Raw genomic sequence first — 22,112 nt, 5'->3', positions numbered from 1 at the left:
TCTATATGCCCCTAATTACTCCCAATGTCCCCTTCTTTATTCCACCTTTCCCCCAGCCTCTACATTACACCCATGTCCCCCCTCCTTTATTCTACCTTTCCACCGCCTCCATATGCCCCAAGTACTCCCAATGCCCCCTCCTCTGTCCCACCTCTCCCCATATAACCCAATGACCCCTTCTATCCCATGGACTCTGTATCACCCCATATACATCAATGCCCCTCCACACCTAAACCCCCAGATGTCCCTCCCCCGGTCTCTAAATGTCCCCTTCCTCTATTTCACCCGTGCCCCAGCCTCTCTACCTCCACCCTCTAACCCGATGTCCCCCTCCCCCCTCACTCACTCACCATAGTGAAAGTTGCCCACATCTGGGTCATAAAAGTAAGAGACCTTCCTGGACATGGCGCGCCGGCCCTCAGAACCGACTCCCGCCCGCGCACTGCGTCACCGCGTCCTGCGTCTGACGCACACACCGCAGCGTACTGGCGTCACCCGCAGGCGACGTTCCCTCCTTCCCCCCCCTCCTCCTCCTTGGGGGGCGGGGCTGCAGGCTCTTGCTTGGTTTCCCTGGTGACGGAGCAGCGTCTCCCCTGGCAACGGAGGGGCGGCTGTCACTCTACCAGGAGCCAGAGACAAGGGGTCGGGGTCGGGGTCAAGGGTTAGGGCCAGGCTCAAGGCCGAAATTAGGGTCAGGGGTCGGAATAAGGCTCAGAGCTAAGGGCAATATTGAGGTTAGGGGGTCAAACCCAGAGGTTCCCAGGCCAAAGTAGGGGCCAAGGTTAAATCGAGGGGTCAGTCAGCTGCCACTTTTAGGTGTTGTCCTGGACAATGAGAATGTTGACCGCTGTGGCCAAGCCAAATCCCAACCTCACCGGATGTTGTCAGCATCCTTCCATCTGAGTACGGTTTTGGGCATGCAGCAAATCAAATCCATTGGGGATGGACTAGATTCATATGGTGAACTTAAGCTGGTGGCGGAAGAGACCAATCCGTGAAACACAGGTCTTGCCACATGTGCTGCATATGAAGTAGTTATCAAGTGTTGTTGTGAGTTGTCGTTTTCAGTTTAAGCGCCTGTTGCCAAGACACTGTTGCCACTGATCGTCATGGTGGATCGTGCCAGCCCACAGGTGATGTGACTATTTTCCTCTGTCATCAGCTAGCGTCTCCAAGGTGCGAGGATCAGTGTTTTGTGCTTTCATGTCACACTTGCAGGCAGCCTTGAAGCAGAGCTTTGGGCGTCCTAATGGTTGTCTGGCTCCAGATACCTCAACATACAGAAAATCCTTGTGTATGCGACCATCTTCTATCTGCAAACATGCCTGAACTAATGAAGTCGCCTTTGCTTGATGAGTGCCAACATACTTGGGAGCTTTGCCTTTGAGAGGACTGCCGCGTTCGTGATTTAGTTCTGGCATGGGATGCCCAGTTAACAGCTGTGGATAGAACTCAGAACCACATTGTCCCCCTTGAGGATGCCAAGGGCACCAAATCCAATTGGAGTGCCCTGAGTGAGTTCAGATAGCTCAGTATGGGAGAACAATCAGGCCACAGGATAGAGAGAGACAAACTAATTCCTCTTGTTGGGGGGGAAGTCCTGAACAAGGTTGTATAACCTGAAACTTAGTGCCAGGCTGTTCAGGGATGAAGTGCTTCTTCACACAAAGGGTAGCAGAAATCTGGAACTCTCTTCCCTAGTAAGCTGTTGAGGCTGAGAAAATTGAAGATTTCAAAACTGAGATTGGTAGATTTTTGTTAGGTAAGGTTATTAAAGGTTATGGAACACAACTGATATTTAGAGTTAAGGTGCAGATCCACCACGATCTAATTGAATGGTGCATCAAGTTTGAGGGGTTGAATGGCCTCATCCTGTTCTAATGGTCTGACTATATAGCTCAGTGCCACACCAGCCCACAACAATTGGTATTTATATGGTAAAATGTCCCAAGGTGCTTCACAGGAGCATAAGTCAGACAAAATTTAACACCGAGCCAGGAAAGGAGATAATAGGACTGATGAGCAAAAGTTTGGTCACAGAGGTTGATTTTAAGGAGCATCTTAAAGGAGGACAGAGAGGCAGAGAGGTTTACAGAGGGAATTCCAGAGGACCTCAGCAGCTGAAGGCACAGTCACCAATGGTGGAGCAATTAAAATCTGGAATATTCAAGAGGCCAGAAGTGGGGGAGTGCAGAGATCTTGCAGCATTGTGTAGGAATGGAGTATAATAATAGGGAAGTCTTGCTAATTTTATACAAGGCACGAGTTAGACCACACCTAGAATACTGTGAACAGTTTAGGTCCCCTTATCTAAGGAAAGATATACGATCATTGGAGGCAGTCCAAAGAAGGTTCACTAGGTTGATCCCAGGTATGGAGGGATTCTCTTATGAGGAGAGGTTGAGTAGGCTGGGCGTGTACTCGTTGGAGTTTAAAAGAATGAGAAGCGACCTTATTGAAACATATAAGATACTTAGGGGGCTTGACAGGATAGATGCTGAGATGTTGTTTCCCCTTGTGGGAGAGTCTAGGACCAGAGGGCATAATCTCAGAGCAAGGGGTTGTCCATTTAAGACAGGGATGAGGAAGAATTTCTTCTCTCAGAGGGTAGTTAATCTGTGGAATTCTTTACTGCAGAGGGCTGTAGAGGCTGGGCCGTTAAGTATATTCAAGGCTGAGATAGACAGATTTTTAATCAGTAAGGGAATCAAGGGTTATGGGGGAAAAGCAGGAAAGTGGAGTTGAGGATTATCAGATCAGCCATGATCTCATTGAATGGTGGAGCAGACTCGATGGGCTGAAAGGCCCTACTTCTGCTCCTACATCTTATGGATTCAGGAGGTTAGATTAGACACTGGCCTGATGCAGGGCTTTGAGCAGATTTTTGATGATGGAGTGGACTTTGCTTCTGGGTCAGGCCAGAGTCCAACATCAGGGCCTCTGTGTTGCAAGCATTACATGATTTGCAATTCCTGCTCTTCAGGGTACAGCGGACTGACATGCACACTTCTGGCCAAAAACATATAGGCGCCCAAATGTACACGTATCCCAGAGCCCTTCTGCACTCTGCATGCTCATGTGCAATTGAAACCGGCTGCTGGCGCATCAAGGTATAGGTGAGACAGGTAGCAGCGGGCGAGCGCGCAATAGGTTGCAGCTACTCTGCAACAGGTGAGTGAGCGAGTGACTGGTCCCAGTTATACTGGAGCAGGGAGTGAAAAACTGGCCGGTCCCAGCTATACTGCAGCAGGAGAGTAAGCGAGTTGAAGGTCACAGCTATACTGCAGCAGGCGAGTCAGTGTCTGGTGAGTCCAAGCTACACTGCAGGAGGTGATTGAGTGGCAAATTAATGATTTAAAGATAAATGCTATTGGTGTGGTATTGTGGTGAAACAGGATGCTGATGGTAAGAAGGAGGAAGAGGCAGAGTGGGAGAAGTGAGTTAGCCAGAGAGGTAAGTGGATATTTGCATCACCCTACAGCCTCTCTTTATGTACCTTTCTGCTGCCTGACAGTTGCAGAGGACAGCCAATGTCCTTCTGTATGAGCTACTCAGGTTCAGATTGCTGGGATGATGCAGATGCAGTGGACAAGGCTACTCACTGCAGTTTAACCCATTCTGGCACGAAGTAAGAGTAGGAGAGAGGACAAGGTTAATTAAGATGCAGTGAGGAAGTGACACCAAATTTGAGATTTTAATACGTGGAGCTTGTAGGAGGAATTGACAGAGTAAGCAGATTCACGTTTTTAGGATTCCAGGATGAACGAGATGCAATGACACTTGACGTCAACGTGAGGAAGCAGAGTAAACACAAAAGGATTTAGTCCTCTAGATCCAGTCAAGGTTGGTGTTATGTAAAGAGATATTTTATTATCTGAGTTTCTGAAATAGATGCTGGATTTAATTGTCGTTTATTTTGCAGTGAGCAGTTTGTATATGTGTGTTATTTAAAAGATCTCTTTGCGCTGCTGCCTTATTACTTTGAAATGAGTCACAAAGGTCTCGTGTCAATCTTTTCCTGGCAGGATTTTGCTGCGCTTGCATTGAGGTGGAATCACTGTCCTTCCTGACGCTTATCTAAGCAGATGCCACACGGCTGTAATTTTTAAATGTGCTCAGTGAGGCGAGGGATGCGAGTGTCGGGGGTGATCAGTTTCACAGTCCCGATCCTTGAATGCCAACGGCGAGCGCTCTCAGATCAGACACAGCAATGAATGGAACCCATCCCCACAAAGGGAGAATTGCCTGCATCAGTTTCGTGAAATGCCTTCACGATCTTGAACCGTGACCTTTGTTCTTTCACAAAGAAAGGGCCTGAATTTCTATAGCATCTTTCACCACATCAGGATATCTCACGTGCTTTGCAGCCAATGAAATACTTTTGAAATGCAATTGCTGTCGTAATGTAGGAAACTATGTGGCCAATATGCACACAGAACCTCCCACAGTGAGATAATGACCATATAACCTGTTGAGTGCTATTGGTTTGGGATAAATATGGCTTTGGATAAATATGGGTAGAACTTCCCTGCTCTTTTTTCTAATCAAGGCTGCAGGATCTTTTGCATCCAATTATGGGGAGGCGTTGGCATAGTCTTGTCACTGGACTGGTAACTCAGAGACCCAGGGTAATGCTCTGGGGACCCGGGTTTGAATCCCACCATGCAGGTGGTGGAATTTGAATTCAATAAAAAACTGGAATTAAAGTCTAATGATGACCATAAAAAAAAACATTGTCGATTGTTGGAAAGCCCATCTGGTTCACTAATGCCCTTTAGGAAAGGAAATCTGCCGTCCTTACCTGTTCTGACCTATATGTGACTCCAGACTCACAGCAACGTGGTTGACTCCTAAATGCCTGAACCAGGGCAATTAGGGATTGGAAATAAATGCTGGCCGAGCCAGTGATGCCCACATCCCTTGAACGAAAACAAAAATCCAATTGACGGAGGCAGACCTCAGTTTTTATAGCATTTTATCCAAAAGACAATACTTCCAACATGTAGTCCTCCCTCAGAACTGACCCTCCACCAGTGCAGCATTCCCTCGGTACTGCCCACCCGACAGTGTGGCACTCCCTTAGTACAGCTTCTCTGGCAGTGCAGTGCTCCATCAGTAGTGGCCCTACAAGAGTGCAGTGTCCCGTCGTACGGCATCCCTTAGTAACAGGGCAGCACTTCCTCAGCACTGACCCTCCAGCAGAGTAGCACTCACTCTACACTGCCCCTCCAGCAATGGAGTGCTGCCTCAGCAGCGCACTGGAGTATTCCATTGAGCTGCAGAGAATGATAACTAAAATCAGCAAAATTTAAGGAACTAGTAAACTAACTTGCCCCTTTCCATCTTGCTGGTTTCAGTTCTGGGTACCGCGCCTCAGCAAGGCTACATTGGCCTTGGAGAGGATGCAATGCACATTCACCAGATTGATACTGGGGCTAAACCGGTTAACTTTTAAGGATAGGTTACACATGCTAGGCTTGTGTGCCCTTGTGCATAGAAGATTAAGGGGTGATCTAATCGAGGAGTTTAAGATGATTAAGGATTTGATAGGGTAGGAAGAGAAACTTTTTGCTTTGGTGCTGGAGTCCAAAACAACCTTAAAAAGAGCTAGGCATGGAGGAATGATGTCAGGAAGCACTTCTTCACACAGAGGGTAGTGGAAATCTAAAACTCCCCAAAAACTCTGTTGAGGCTGGGGAGGCAATTGAAACTTCCAAGACTCAGATTGATATTTTTGGATATGGGTATCAAAATCTATGGAACAAAGGCAGGTAAATGGAGCAGTAGAGGTAGACTCCTCGTTGTTCGAGTATCTCCAAGCTGGAAGTAATTTCTAAGGTCACTTCTGTATGATCCCAAAAGAAAGGAGGATCCGCATCTGAGTAGCTTGGTGGCTGCAGTGGATGACCATTACAGTTGTTTCTCTGCTTTCACTCTTTGCTGCAGTCCACCGAGAGTTGCTAATCATGACTTATGCCACGGTAACACCACAGGGCAAGGCAAGGAGGTACGCCTCAAGAACGACCTAAGCCAGTATAGGAAGTGAGCCCGTGCTCTTAGCTTTATTCTGCACCACACCCTTAGCTGTCTGGGCTAACTAACCCCTTCAAATGAAGTTGAGGTACTGATCAGCCATGATCTAATTGAAGGGCAGAACAGGCTCAATGGGCTGAATGGCACTGTCCTGTTCAGAAACACCCCCATTACTGTAGTTTCACTTCTTGCTTACATGACGTGGCCTTGTGCAATCACCGTCAAGTTTGGAATCAGCGTTTCACCAGATTATTCCTTAGGCTAAAATAACTGTCAAACTAATTTATTAAACAGTAAACAGAATCTGTAACATACCGCGATTAACTTACACTTCTTGGATAATGTTATATGTGTGCGTGTGTGTGTGTGTGTGTCTGTGTGTAGGTGAGTGCGTGTGTGTTTGAGAGGGAGAGAGATTGTGGCCTGAATTATTCCCTCATCAGGCACGCGCGATCAGCGGGCCCGGGAGTGATTGGGAAACAGGCTCCCTACCGCAATCGGCCCCTGACCACGATTTCATGCTAGCTGGCCAATTAACGGCCGGCCAGCGTGAAACGCGCACTGAAAAGTTCAGCGCTGCAAGGTTGGGGGCGGGAAGAGGGAGGGTGACGATATCACCATGGGCGCGGGTGAGCGCTGTGAGAGAGCTCCCTGAGGGCAGACGGCTGCCTTAGGGAGCTGCAGACCTGCTAATAATCAAATAAAGCATAAAAAAAGTGTAAAAAATTGTCCATGCAGCACAATTAAACACCTGAAAGCATAGCTCATAAAAATGCTGTCCCCAGATATTTATTTTTATTTTATTTCCTAACGGAGATTTCAACCTGCCCTTGGATGAGCTTTCATGAAAAATGTAAAGGCCGCCCGGCCAATTGGCCATCTGCCAACCGTATGGTTGGATGGACCAAAAAAAAATCGCATTCAATTGCGCCATTAATGGGCTTAATTGCTTACCCACTGTCATTTCGTGCGATTTTACGCCTGATCAGGTCAGACGCGCGCCCACCCGCGGGTCTTAAATTTTTCCCTGTGTGTGTTTAGGTGAATGTGTGTGTTTGAGAGAGTGTCTAGGTGAGTGTGTGTGAGAGAGAGAGAGCGTGTGTGTTTCGGTGAATGTGTGTGTACTTGATGGCGGGCAGGCATGCTCCTGACCCGACCGAGTGTAAAATGATGCACAATGACAGCGCGCCCGCCGACAATTAAAAGGCCTATTAAGGCCATTAAAAAGTTAATTAAAATCAATTTTTCACTGGCGGGATGAGGTTTCCAAAAGCAAATAAAAGTCAAATAAAAATTTTATTTTTTCATTAATAACATGTCTCTGCTCATGTGACAGAGTCAGCTTCCTGACTGTCCCCGCCCACCCCTGCTGAGCCCGCACGCCAAGGGCAAAATTCTTCCCAGTGTGTGTGCTTAGGTGAGTGTGTGTGTATTTGAGAGAGTGTGTGTGTATTTGAGAGTGTGAGTGCTTAGGTGAGTGTGTGTGTATTTGAAAGAGAGAGTGTGTGTGTATTTGAGAGTGTGAGTGCTTAGGTGAGTGTGTGTGTATTTGAGAGTGTGAGTGCTTAGGTGAGTGTGTGTGTATTTGAGAGTGTGAGTGCTTAGGTGAGTGTGTGTGTATTTGAGAGTGTGAGTGCTTAGGTGAGTGTGTGTGTATTTGAGAGAGTGTGTGTGCTTAGGTGAGTGTGTGTGTATTACAGAGAGTATGTGTGTTTAGGTGAGTGTGTGTATACTTGAGAGTATGTGTGTTTAGATGAGTGTCTGTGTATTTAAGTGTGTGCACTTAGGTGAGTGTGTGTGTATTTGAGAGAGAGTGTGTGTGTTTAGGTGAGTGTGTGTGTGTGAGAAAGAGACAGTGGGCGGAATCGTCCTAGATTTGCACTAAGTTCGGTAGTGGGCAGGAAAAATGATGTTTTACCCGCCAGCCACAATGGCGGCTTTTCACACTGTATCATCCCAATCCCGCATAATTAATTATGCGTTCCTGGGAAACATGCCGTTTTGATGGTGGGCGGGCTCTCATTCACCTGCCACACCGTCATCTCACATCTTTATCATGCTTGGTGCCATATTTAAAGTGCAGCCATGCACATACCTCTCAGTGTTTCCAGCCCAGGACTGCTGCATGGAAGACATGACCCCGAAAAGCAAGAAGACTGCAGACCCCAGGTTTAATGACGCATCCCTCGAACGCCATTTGGACGCAGTGAAGGCCCGCTGTGATGTCCTCTACCCAGTTCTGGCCGCAGGATGGGCAGCAATATCACCAATCTGGCTTGGGAAGCTGTGGCAATGGAGGTCAGCACCAATGCCCTACAGAAGAGGACAGCCACCCAGTATCAAAAAAGGATGAATGATCTCCTCTGTTCCGCCAGGGTAAGTCACTCTTCCCATCACTCTCAACATACAGATTCACAAACCCATCACACATCTAGCACAAGGATCTCACACCTCAAGGGACAACACCACTAACTCTCACAGACACCCTCACATCTCCATCAGGCTCATATCCTCACGAGCTCACATCCTCATCCTGGCCATGGCGCCGCTGATCGCACAAACATTCCATGCAGTGCCATGGATACTGCTCACGCTCTCTCCATCTGTTTTCTCCCAGGAGAAGCTGGCTCACAACAGCAGGGAGAGGTTCTAGATCGGGGGTGGAGTGGCCCACATTAGACCCTTCACTTTGAGGAGCATGTCATCGCACTGACTGTTGAGGGCGTGGACTGTGCCTGTGGCCACGGTGAGGTCGGCGGTGAACAGCCACCTGAGGATCCTGTGCCACATCATCTATCTCTAAACACAAATGTGAGTGCTCTCTCTCCTGTTTTTGATACTGCTGCCATGCACTAATTATCTCTACTTTGGTTCACAGGGAGCTCTGCCAAGTGACCGACACCCTCAGCCAGTCAGTCCCTCAGCTCCATCCAGGTCCGCACCTCCAGCCAAGAGGACACCCCCTCCACTGAAGAGCTGGAAGACCCGTCACAGCGCTTACCCACACCCTCTACCAGCGCAGAGACACAGACCTCGGTGGGGCCTCGATCTAGAGCAGGCTCGGGTTTACAATCTGGTGGTCACTGCACGCACACGTATTGCCAGCAAGAGGAGGCAGGTTCAGCCGAGCTCCCCAGCACTCAGAAGACTGTTGGGGAAGAGACATCTGTGAGGTCTGAGTCAGATGACGAGCCTCTGGATTCGTCCTTCCAACTCATTGTGAGTAGAAGACGGGGGAACATCATGAAGAGCTGTTGCAAGCCCTCAACAGAGTGGCATGCGAGTTGGAGGACTATGTTCTCCTGCTCTCTGATGAAGTGGTGCCCACATGTGTGCGTTTGGAGCTCTCCATGGGGAGGATGGCGTTCGCCATGGAGACCCTGGTCCAGCAGAATGTAGAGATGTGCACAGACCTGCGTTCCATTGCAGTAGCCATGGGTGAGTTCCTGCAGTGGCAACGCGAGAGCAAAAGCTAAGAAATTCTGATCACAGTTGGTTGCATAGGTGAACACTTTTTGTCACTTTACAATCTGAAAATATATTTATTTTCACTGAATAACGTGTAATGTTGTCTTTCAGCTTCATTGACAGGCTCCGCAAGTCCTTCGCCTGCATCCCTGCCCCCACCCTCCCCACCCAACCAGCAGTTCAGCTGCATACAGCCAGACCACAAGTGATTCTGGAGGGAGCATGTCATGGATGTTCCTCCAGGGTCCCATTGCTGTTGGGCCCCATCATCTTGTGCTCCTCAGATGTCCGCGATGTGAGCAAGGCCCTGGTGGTAAGTCCTGACTTCTGCACATCACACTTGTCAAGACGTGTTCTGCACCGGCGTGCTTTCCTGCTGACATGGGTGGACGATCCGGCGTTGGGGGATGAATCTGGTGGGCTGAGCTTATAATGATATGCAGGTGTATTACAATGAGGTTCCCAATGTCCGACAGTGGAAAATATGGCCGGCCATTGACAGGCAGAGCGGGTGATCATAAACTAGTTTCATGACACCGTAAAACCAATTTTTGGCTTTCTTGCCATATTGTCCACTCACGCCGCCAAACACGCTCGAGAAATTCTGCCAAGTGTGTGTGTTTAGGTGAGTGTGAGTATGAGAGATAGGGAGTGATTTTGTGTGTGTGTGTGTGTGTGTGTGTACTAGGACTCTGAACTTACTCACTGCACTTTAAAGAAAATCAAGAAATTGTCATTAAAAGGTGCATTTTTGTTTCTCTAGGTGAGTGTAAAATATGGAGAATCATGGGGAAGTTGAAGAGGTGACACCTCATCCTCAGAACCTCTACACTGTCTTCCTGCTGGTTCTGGTGTTCTTTGTAATGGGGCTAATGGGTGTTTTGCTCTGCCACATCCTGAAGGAGAAGGGCTATCATTGCCGTACATCGCGGGAGATGGACACAGAACGGGAGGCCACAACTGCACCAGACGGTCAGTACTATTTAACAGGGCAGTCTTTTTAGTTTTCTCCCTCCCTTTCCTGGAGATGCTTATTCATGGGTGGAGGCCCTATGGGTGCAATGGTAGATTTTGAATGGGTGATCGGTTAGGGTTTTTATGGGTGCTGCGGTAGGAGTGCCATGGATTCCAGGGTAGGTGTTGTATTGTTGTTCAGACAGCATTTCTATGGGTGCAAGGATGAGATATGCAAACTTGTTTTGAGAGGTTGCAAGCTCAGAGCCTGTCCTATCCATCATTGTTCTCTCCATTACTGATAGAATATCGGCAGGTGTGAATACGGGCTGACTTTAATGCCCTGACAAGGAATGTTACACTGCTGCCTTGGACACGTCACTGCTCATTGGTGCACAAACCTTGGTGATATTTTTACGCATTGGTCATAGTTCAGTGGATGGCACACTAGCTTCTGAGTCAGAAGGGCATGGTTTCAAGGTCCAGTGCACAGACATGAGCACATAATCTAGGCTGCAACTCCCGGTTCCAGGTCTGACGGAGTGCTGCACTGTCAGAGGAGCAGTACTGAAGGAGTACTGCACTGTTGGAGGGACAGTACTGAGGGAGTGCTCCACTGTCAGAGGTGCAGTACTGAGGGAGTGCTGCACTGTTGAAGAGACAGTACTGATGGAGTGTTGCAATGTCGAGAGGGCAATACTGAGGGAGTGCTGCACTGTTGAAGGGACAGTACAAAGGGAGCACTGCACTGAAGAAGTGCCGCACTATCGGAGAGGCAGGACTGAAGGAGTGCTCCACTGTCAGAGGTGCAGCCTTTATAATGCAGTCTTTATATACAATGTTAAATTGAGGCCCAGTCAGCCTTCTCAAATGGAGGTAAAAAATCTCACAGTCATTATTTGAAGTATAGCAGGAGAGTTCTCCCTGGTATCCTGGCCAATATTGATTGCTGAATTAACATAATTTGTTGGACCTTGTGTGTAAATTGACTGCTGCATTTCCTGCATTACGACAGTGACTACACTTCAATGTCCTTCATTGGCTGTAAAGCATTTGGGACATGCTGAGGTGGTGAAGGGCAATCAAGAAATGCAAATCTTTCTTCTATCAGATACTTAATTCTGCGGTCACTTTTGTTCTCAGATGTTCAGGAAACTAGCAAGTCGAATCAGGACACCGTTGGACAGATTGTGCAATGCATAATTGAGAATGAAGGTGAGCTCCTTCGAGAAAGAGGAGTCCATGCCTTGATCTAAGTCCTGCCCTCAGACTGCCATTAGAAAAAATAGAACACACACCCACCCTGCACTCATTGAACCATTACTCCATCTGGGAGCTCATCTGCAGAACTCAAATTTAACTTTTGGAGAGAGTAAACCTCCCTCCACGTTGTCTCATCAAACACTCCCGGGGCAGATACAGCAAGGGGATAGATACAGAATAAAGCTCCCTCGACACTGTCCCCATCAAACACTCCCAGGACAGGTACAGCACACGTTAAATACAGAATAAAGCTCTCTCTACACTCCCTTCAAATACTTCCATGGCAGATATAATGGGTTAAATACAGAGTAAAGCTTCCCCTATACTGCTCCATCAGAGCATGTATAGCTTCCTCTACACTGTCCCAACAAACACTCACAGGGCAGGTACAGCACAGAGTACAGAGTAAAGCTTCTTCTATACTGCCCCATCAACACTCCCAAGGCATGTACAGCATGGGGGTAGATACATAGTAAAGCTCCCTCTACACTGTCCCCATCAAACACTCCCAGGACAGGTGCAGCAGGGGTTAGATACAGAGTAAAGCTCCCTCTACACTGTCCCCATCAAACACTCCCAGGACAGGTACAGCAGGGGTTAGATACAGAGTAAAACTCCCTCTACACTGTCCCCATCAAACACTCCCAGAGCATATATTGCATGGATTAGAAACAGGGTGAAACTCCTTCTGCATTGCTGCATTACAAAGTAACACAATTAGATGTGTCAATGGGGCAGTTTCATTTCTACAAATTTGTTATGTTTTTAGGCTAATAATTCAGAGAATTTTTTTTATTTCTTCATGGGATGTGAGTGTCACTGGCTAGGCCAGCATTTACTCCCTAATTGCACTTGAGAAGGTGGTGGTGAGCTGCCTTCTTGAGCTGCTGCAGCCCATGTGGTGTAGGAACACCCTAGGGAGGGAGTTCCAGGATTTTGACCCAGTGGCAGTGAAGGAACGGCCGATATATTTCCAAGTCAGGATGGTGTGTGGTTTGGAGGGGAACTCCCAGGTGGTGGTGTTCCCATGTGTCTGTTGCCCCTGTCCTTCTAGTTGATAGTGGTCGTGGGTTTGGAAGGTGCTGTTTAAGGAGTGGTGGAGGGAGTGAATGTTTGTGGATGAGGTGCCAATCAAGTGGGCTGCTTTGTCCTGGATGGTGTCAAGCTTCTTCAGTGTTGTTGGAGCTGCACTCATCCAGGCAAGTGGAGAGTATTCCATCACACTCCTGACTTGTGCCTTGTAGATGGTGGACTGGCTTTGGGGAGTCAGGAGGTGGATTACTTGTCGGACGATTCCTAGCCTCTCACCTGCTCTTGTAGCCACAGTATTTATATGACTAGTCCAGTTCAGTTGGATATTGATAGTGGGGGGTTCAACGATGGTAATGACATTGAATGTCAAGGGACGATGGTTAGACTCTCTTTTTGGAGATGGTCATTGTCTGGCATTTGTGTGGCGCAAATGTTACTTGCCACTTGTCAATCCAAGCCTGGATATTGTCCAGGTCTTGCTGCATTTGGACATGGACTACTCCAGTATCTGAAGAGTTTCGAATGTTTTTTTTTATTCATTCATGGGATGTGGGCATTGCTGGCTAGGCCAGCATATATTGCCCATCCCTAATTGCCCTTGTTCAGAAGGCATTTAAGATTCAATCACATTTCTGTGGGTCTGGAGTCACATGTAGGCCAGACCAGGTAAGGACAGCAGATTTCCTTCCCAGCACCAGATGAGTGCTGGACATTGTGCAATCATCAGCGAACGTCCCCACTTCTGACCTTATGATGGAAGGAAACTTCTGACCTTATGATGGCGAAGTGGCTGAAGATGTTGGGCCTAGGACACAACCCTGAGAATGTGAGATTAAATTCTCACCATGGCAGTTGAGAATTTGAATTCAGTTTTTCCAAATCTGGGAATAAAAAGCTTATCACGGTAAGAGTGACCATGAAGCTGTCAGATTGTCACAAAAACACATCTGGTTCATTAATGTCCTTTAGGGTAGGAAACCTACCACCACTACTTGTTCTGGGCTTATACGTGACTCCAGTCTGTTATGGCACAGCCGATGGTAAATGCTGAGTTGTTCAAATCCCAAAGGGAAACTTGAAACAACTGCCACAACTTGTTTTACAATTTGTAAAAATTTAGAGTTGCATGCCTTGAATTCTGTAGTAATACGATCACCAAGTCTTATAGGTTTTTATAAAGCTAGATTAAACATTTATTAATAGAAGAAATGACTTTAAATACATACATAGATCTACAAATTATTAGTATGATAACTTCTAAATCCCCTACTTAATCTGATTCCCAGTTACACTTTCATTAAGGCAACAGTAAGCACATATTTTTAAAAGACCCAGGCAAAGAAACATGATACCCTGAGCCAGTCAAATTCAAAGTGAGTTTTCTTAACTCCAGTTCTTTGCAAACAGGAGCTTGAGGCCTAGATGCTGAAGGATTTTCACACTTGTTCCTAAAATGCCTACCCTTACACACAGCCTTTGCTCCTTTATACATATTGTTCCCCTTGAATGCAAATGCCCATTGTTTCACTACGTCTTTGGACTTCACCTTCCTGCTCATAAAAATTTTGCATAGTACCCATTTTACCAGTGATCTTTGGGTAAAATAGGCACACTGTTCTAAACTTCACCTGGCTAGGTGACACATTTCACTCCTCCTTTGAAAACAATCTAGTCTGGTTTATTTTAAAAATGCAAATGCCCTTTTACATCTTACATCCTAAACTTCCCCATGTTTACCATGTTTACATCAAAGCCTTCAGACCAGCTGCCTTTAATCCAATTAAGTCTCACACACACACACAGATACCGCTATTTGACAATAAGTTCCAATAACATTATTAGAATTATTATATCTTCCTGACAAGTCCCACACCAACGTAATTGACTCTCTACTGTCCTCTGAAATGGTTGAGCAAGTCCTTCAGTTGTATCAAATTCAGTGATGGTCAATAAATTCAGTATTTGGTATTTTATAAACACAAGGCGAAAACCCGGATTTCTTTATAAACAGTTGGATTTTGTGAAGGGGACAAATGGATCTGCATTGGGTCAAACAAATGGTGTTCCTAATTGGTACCTAACTTGTGAAAGTGATCACAAAAAAGAGTTCTGGTTGAATGTGTTTTTTTAGATTTAATTTACTGGATGTGGATGTCGCTGGCAAGTTCGGCATCCATTGTCCATCCCTAGTTGTCCTTTGAGAAGATGTTGGTGACCTGCCTTCGTGACCTGCTGCAATCCACGTGGTAAAGGTACTCCCACAGTGATCGTAGGGTAGAAGTTCCAGAATTTTCACCCTGCAATGGTGAAGGAGAAGCTGATATATTTCCAAGTCAAGGGTGTGTGTGTGACCTGAATGGGGGACCATGGAGGTGATGGTGTTCCCACGCGCCTCCTCTCCTTGTCCCTCTGACGATTGGAGGCGTGGATTTGGGAATTCTTTCTTCACCAACTGAAAGACACAGACACCAACAAATCTTGCACCCTACAATACCTGCAGCTAAGATTAATGTCTCAGCATAGACCAGGGATCAACCAAGGTGCTTTTGAAATGGTGTTATTTGGAATCCTCCCAAATTATAGAGCAAAGCTCTTTTGAACTTACACGGGTTATTAGCTGAATTCCTTCTAGCGAGAGCTCAATCTGTTTTTGGCTTGGGAGGGCATCATCTCCTACAAGGGGGTATATATTTCAGGGAATTCAGAGCAAGAGTGAACTCCTGGACCAATTTTGCTTGCCCAAATGGATCAGAGAAGGATTTCCCAGATTTTTTTCCCCCAAGATCGGTTTGGGTTTTATCTGTTTTTTTTTTGCCTCTCCCGGGAGATAACATGGCTTTGGATAGAGTGGGAGGTGTATACAGGGTGATACTCAAGGTATCGCAATTGTGTGGGACAGGATGAATGGACCAGAGGGTCTTTACCTGGCCGTCATTGCTTGTATGTTTGTAATTAGTCTTGATGATACCTTCTGTCTTTGTGCTGTTGCCCAGCTAACGTGGAGGCGCTCAAAGAACTGCTGAGGGAACATGAACAGGTGAAATCTCCATTACCCAGGTGAGATGGAAGAAGAATCCTAATGTGAGTTATCTCCACAAGCGTTTCATTGATAATTACTATCTTTGCCTCAGTGTATACAATATAGAAATGTACTTCAAACAGTTTCACCTCAAGGAACAATTATTAAATAAAAATAGGGAGATATTAGCACAGGTAACTGAAAGTTTTGTCAAAGAGGTAAGTTTTATGGAGCATTTTAAAGCAAAGGAGAGAGAGGTGGAGAGGGAAAGGGAGGGAATTCCAGAGCTTGGGGCCAAGGCAGCTGTAGGCACACCCAGCAATGTTGTAGCAATGACAATCAGGGATGCTCAAGAGAGCAGAATTGGATGAGCACAGAGCTCTTGAGGATTATAGGGTGAGAGGAGGCCCAAGAGATAAGGAAGGGTGAGGCCAAGGAGGGATTCATAAAGGAGGATGAGAACTTGAAAACTGAGATGTTGGCAGACCGGGAACCAATGTAGGTCAGCGGGCATGGGAGAGTGATGACTGAATGGGTCTTGGTGCGAGTTAGGCAGCAGAGCTTTGGATGACCTGAAGTTTACAAAGGGTGGAGGGTAATCCATTTTATTGTTCATGAAAGCAGACGTGTGCAGAAGAATCCTCGCTCACCTGGAACTAAGATGTTGTTTCCATATCATTGATAAGGAGTTCTTGATCTTGCCTGTGCAATTGAGATGGAGAGAGGCTGAAACCTCTGATTAAGCAACTTGAGCCTCATAGATGGGACAGAGTTGGAGAATTAGCGCCTTAAGCTACACTCACAGAGCTCCAAGAAGCTAGTTCAGGCCACGGAGCTCAATGCTTGGCTGCCCCTTCGGTGTTTTAGCATGCAGAGGATCATGATGAAGATGACAAATCCCAGAGGACACAAGTTAAAAATCTTTAAGTCAGGATTTTATGGCCCCTCACACCCGACGGGATATTACGGTCCCACCGAACTGAATGGAGATTTAAATGGGTCGGATCATCCACCGGTGGGAGACACGCCGTGGCAGGGCCATAAAGTCCTGGCCTAAGCTAGGAATAAAAAGGGAAGTCGGGAAATTTTCGCTCAAAGGAGAATTGACTTGGAGAATAGGTTACTGAAGAAGCTTGAATGTTTAAGACGATTTAGATGCCTCTGCTGTAGAGTCTAACAAAATAGGAGCAGTATTAAGGGAGTGCCAGAATGCCGGAGGGCGTCACTGAAGGAGTACTCCACTCTGGGAAGGGCAGTACTGAGGGAACGCCGCACTGTCTGATTTGGGGCAGTACAGATGAAGCACTGCACTGTGGGAGCATCAGCAATAAGGGAGAGAGGTGCTGCCTAACGTGCTGTCTTTTGGATGAGACGTGATAACCAGGCCCCATCTTCACTCTCAGGTGATTGTAAAAGATCCCGTGCCAATATTGCGAAGAACAACAGGGGCTTTATCCCTGGTGTCCTGATATTTATCCCTCAGGCAACATCATTTAAAACAGAGGGTAGAATTTTACATTCCTCCACCGGCAGGTTTGTAGACTGGGGTGGGGGTGATGGCTGTAAATCTTTTCAGATGCTCTTCCCACTGGGCACCCATCCGGCCCAACTTCTCCAAAATTTTATGCTGGGATGAATGAGGTTCTTGACGGCCGGCCGCCCTTGCCCCAATTGAGGGCTTTAAGTGGCCAATTATTGAGCACTTAATGACTGTTTGCTGTCCAGCCTCAATTTACAAGCTGGCGGGAGGAGTTCAGGGGCGGTGGGGGAGGGGGAGCCCAAAAAATAACCTTGCTCAGGCCTCGGGTGGAAAGTGGGGGTGGGGGGGGAGTGTCATCAACAGCCTCCTTTTAACATCGGGCACTCGCCCCAAAAAGGTCTGGCCCCTGCAGGTAGTGCCTACCCCCACCATCGGCCTTGCCACCAACATCCCCATCCCTCTCTTCCCACACCTCCACACCCCACCTGAGACCCCTAAAACTTACCTGGTCCTGGACTTCCAGGACTTAGACTCTGGGGACTGTTTGTAGTCCCAGTCCTGTCCACTGTGGCTTCTGCCGATGTTGGGACAACAGCGAGTGAGGGGCGAAAGTCCCATCTCCAGGCAGTTAACAGCTGTTGGAGCATTAAATGGCTGTGCGGCAGGCGGTATCAGAAAGGAAACCCTGCCGCCCGAAAAATCTTGGCCAAAATATCTGGTCATAAACATACTGGTGTTTTTTGGAGTTTGCTGTGTGAAAATTGCTGTCTTTCCTACATCACGAGTGACTACATTTTCAAAGTACTTAATTGGCAGCAACGTGCGTCGAGATGTGTGGAGGTGGTGAAAGGTGCTATAGAATTGCAAGTTTTTTCCAGATTGCTCCAATCGAGGTTGCACTTAGCCAGGGACTGTTTGACAGGGCAGTATAGAGGGAACTTTACCCCCCTCTTGTAGTGCATGGGACACTGTGAAGGAGCTTTAATATGTATTTAACCTGTGCTTTTTAAAAATTCATTCATGGGATGTGGGCGTTGCTGGCTAGGCCAGCATTTATTATCCATCCCTAATTGCCTTGAGAAATGGTGAGCTGCAATCTTGAACCGCTTTAGTCCATGTGGTGTAGGTAATCCCACGGTGCTGTTAGGGAGGGAGTTCCAGGATTTTGACCCGGCAACAAGTGAAGGAACGCCGATATATTTCCAACTCAGGATGTTGAGTGGCTTGGAGGGGAACTTCCATGTGGTGGTTTGTCCATGTGTCTGATGCCCTTGTCCTTTAGATGGTAGTGGTCGTGGGTTTGGAAGGTGCTGCCTAAGGAACCTTGGTCAGTTCCTGCAGTGCATCTTGTAGATGGTACACACTGCTGCCATTGTGCATTGGTGGTGGAGGGAGTGAATGTTTGTGGATGAGGTGCCAATCAAGCGGGCTGCTTTGTCCTGGATGGTGTCAAGTTTCTTGAGTGTTGTGGGAGTTGCACTCATCCAGGCAAGTGGAGAGCATTCCATCACACTCCTGACTTCCGCCTTGTAGGTGGACAGAAGGTGAGTCAGGAGTTGAGTTACTCACCACAAGATTCCTAGCCTCTGACCTGCTCTTGCAGCCACAGTATTTATATGGCTAGTCCAGTTCAATTTTTGGTCAATGGTAACCCCCAGATGTTGATAGTGGGAATTCAGTGATGGTAAATATATTGAATGTAAAAGGCGATGGTTAGATTCTCTCTTGTTGGAGATGGTCATTGCCTGGCACTTGTCTGGTACTTGCTACTGGTTAGCCCAAGCTTGCATGTTGTCTAGGTCTTGCTGAATTTGGACATGGACTGCTTCAGTATCTGAGGAGTCACAAATGGTGCTGAACATTGTGCAATCATCAGCGAACATCCTCACTTCTGACCATATGATGGAAGGTCATTGATGAAGCAGCTGAAGATGTTTGGGCCTAGGACACTATCCTGAGGAAATCCTGCAGTGATGTCTTGGAACTGAGATGATTGACCTCCAAAAACCGAAACCATCTTCCTTTGTGCTAGGTATGACTCCAACCAGTGGAGAGTTTTCCTCCCGATTTCCACTGACTCCAGTTTTGCTAGGGCTTTTTGATGCCACACTCGGCCAAATGCTGCATTGATGTCAAGGGCAGCCACTCTCACCTCACCTCGGGAGTTCAGCTCTTTTGTCCATGTTTGAACCAAGGCTGTAATGAGATCAGAAGCTGAGTGGTCCTGGTGGAACTGAAACTGGGCATCAGTAAGCAGGTTTTGCTAAGCAAGTGCCACTTTGATAGTGCTGTTGCTGATCCTTTCCATCACTTTACTGATGATCAAGAGTAGACTGATGGGGCGGTAATTGGCCGGTTTGGATTTGTCCTGCTTTTTGTGTACAGGACATACCTGGACAATTTTCCACACTGCCGGGTAGATGCGAGTGTTATAGTTGTAATGGAACAGTTTGGCTAGGGGTGTGGCAAGTTCTGGAGCATTGCTGGAATATTGTCAGGGCCCATAGCCTTTGCAGTATCCAGTGCCTTCAGCCATTTCTTAATATCACCCGGAGTGAATAGAATTGGCATCTGTGATGCTGGGAGCCTGCCGAGGAGGCTGAGATGGATCATCCACTTGGCAATTCTGGCTTGAAAATTGTTGCAAATGTTTCAGCTTTATCTTTTGCGTTGTGTGCTGGGCGCCCCCATCATTGAGGATGGGGATATTTGTGGAGCCTCCTCCTCCAGTGAGCTGTGTGTCTACCACCATTCACGACTGGATGTGGCAGGACTGCAGAGCTTAGATCTGATCCGTTGGTTGTGGGATCACTTACCGCTATCGTTTTCTGCTTATTTTGTTTGGCACGTAAGTATTCCTGTGTTGTAGCTTCACCAGGTTGATACCTCAGTTTTAGGTATGCCTGGTGCTGCTCTTGGCATGCCCTCCTACACTCTTCATTGAACCAGGGTTGATCCCCTGGCTTGGTGATAATGTTAGAGTGGGGGATATGCCAGGCTATGAGGTTACGGATTGTGGTTGAGTACAATTCTGCTGCTGCTGATAGCCCACAGCACCTCATGGTTGCCCAGTCTTGAGTTGCTAGATCTGTTTGAAATCATCCTATTTAGCATGGTGGTAGTGCCACACAACATGATGGAGGGTATTCTCAATTCTCAGAAGATGGGACTTTGTCTCCACAAGAGCTGTGCGGTGGTCACTCCTACCGATACTATCATGGACAGATGCATCTGCGGCAGGCATTGGTGAGGATGAGGTCAAGTATTTTTTTCCCTCTTGTTGGTTCCCTTGCCAACTGCCATAGGCCCAGTCTCACAGCTATGTCCTTTAGGACTCGGCCAGCTCAGTACTGTAGTGGTGCTACCGAGCCACTCTTGGTGATGGATATTGAAGTCCTGCACCCAGAGTGCACTCTGCGCCTTTGCCGCCCTCAGTGCTTCCTCAAAGTGATGTCCAACATGGAGGAGCACTGATTCATCAGCTGAGCGGGGTGGGGGCGTTGGTGGTGTGTGGTGGTACTTGGTAATCAGCAGGAGGTTTCCTTACCCACCTGATGCCATGAGACTTCATGGGGTCCGGAGTCAATGTTGAGGACTTCCAGGGTAACTCCCTCCCAACTCTACATCACTGTGCTTCCACCTCGGCTGGATATGTCCCGCCTGTGGGACAGGACATACCTGGAGATGGTGATGGGGTGTCTGGGACATTGTAAGGTATGATTCTGTATGACTATGTGAGGCTGTTGCTTGACTGGTCTATGAGACAACTCTCCCAATTTTGGCACAAGCCCCCAAATGTTAGTAAGGAGGACTTTGCAGGGTCGGCAGGGCTGAGTTTGCCGTTGTCGTTTCCAGTGCCTAGGATGGTCCATCTGGTTTAATTCCTTTTAGACTTTTGAGCAGTTTGATACAACTGATACCCCAATTCAGAGGGCATTTAAGAGTCAACCACATTGCTGTGGGTCTGGGGTCACATATAGGCCAGACCAGGTAAGGATTAGTGAACCAGATGGGTTTCTACAACAATCAACAATGGTTTCATGGCCATCATTAGACTTAATTCAAGATTTTTATTGAATTCAAATTCCACCATCTGCCTGGTGGGATTTGAACCCAGGTACCCAGAGCATCACCCTGGGTGTCTGGATTATTAGTTCCATGACAATACCACGACGCTGCCACTGACTCCCCTGTACTTGTCCTGGGAGTTATTGCTGGGGACAGTATAGAGGGAGCTTTCTTCTGTATCTAACCCATGCTGCACCTTCCCTGGGAGTGATTGATGGGGACAGTGTAGAGGGAGCTTTCCTCTGTATCTAACCCTTGCTGTTCTTGTTCTTTAATTCCAGTCCATTATTCCCTGAAGAGTCTTTGTCAAAATCTCCTCGGACCCCTCACCACCACACTGTGCACTCTGTGGTTGCAGGAAGTGACAGATCAGCCTGTCTGAGTTGCAATCAGGGAAGGAAGACAGCCGCATTGCCGATTTGCATAGAAGCCAAAGAGACCAAGGTCAGGGATCAAGGGATGGAGGTCACTGTCTTCTCTGTGGGCAGGTACAATAAACTACAGGTTCCTCCAGCTCTACCTCTTCCAGAACAATTTTTGGTGTTCATATTTAATATTGCAGGAGCCTGAACATCAACTAATGTTGATTCACTGACTCCATAATGACTCCACAGAATGATACAGTGCAGATGGAAGCCATTCGGCCCATCGTGCTAGTGCTATCTCTTTAGAAGAGCTGCCCAATTATACCCATTCCCATTCTCTTTTCCCACAGCACTACATATTTTTCCACATCAAGTATTTATCCAAATCCCTTTTCAAAGTTATCTTCAAATCTGCTCACACAGCGCAAGA

At 47.3% G+C, this 22,112-nt stretch overlaps 1 protein-coding gene across 4 annotated transcripts in view; it reads right to left on the bottom strand.

Moving 5' to 3' along the window:
- The window catches only part of hdac3 (histone deacetylase 3), a 177,004-nt gene that overhangs the window by 25,263 nt on the left and 129,629 nt on the right, over positions 1–22,112 (bottom strand). For 2 of the 4 annotated variants that reach the window (XM_078551143.1, XM_078551144.1), the window contains exon 1: positions 351–457. The exons of 1 other annotated variant lie outside the window; for it this stretch is intronic. In XM_078551143.1, coding sequence (XP_078407269.1) covers positions 351–405 — 55 coding nt within the window. In that variant the 5' untranslated portion in view covers positions 406–457. Of the gene's footprint in view, positions 1–350; positions 462–22,112 lie in introns of those variants that run through there. One more of the 4 variants, XM_078551142.1, reaches the window with a different exon arrangement.

The sequence above is a fragment of the Cetorhinus maximus genome, chromosome 10 (assembly GCF_964194155.1).
Source record: "Cetorhinus maximus chromosome 10, sCetMax3.hap1.1, whole genome shotgun sequence".
NCBI classification, from domain to species: domain Eukaryota; kingdom Metazoa; phylum Chordata; class Chondrichthyes; order Lamniformes; family Cetorhinidae; genus Cetorhinus; species Cetorhinus maximus.
The sequence above is the reverse complement of the archived record's forward strand: the minus strand, read 5'-3'. Positions and strand labels throughout refer to the sequence as shown.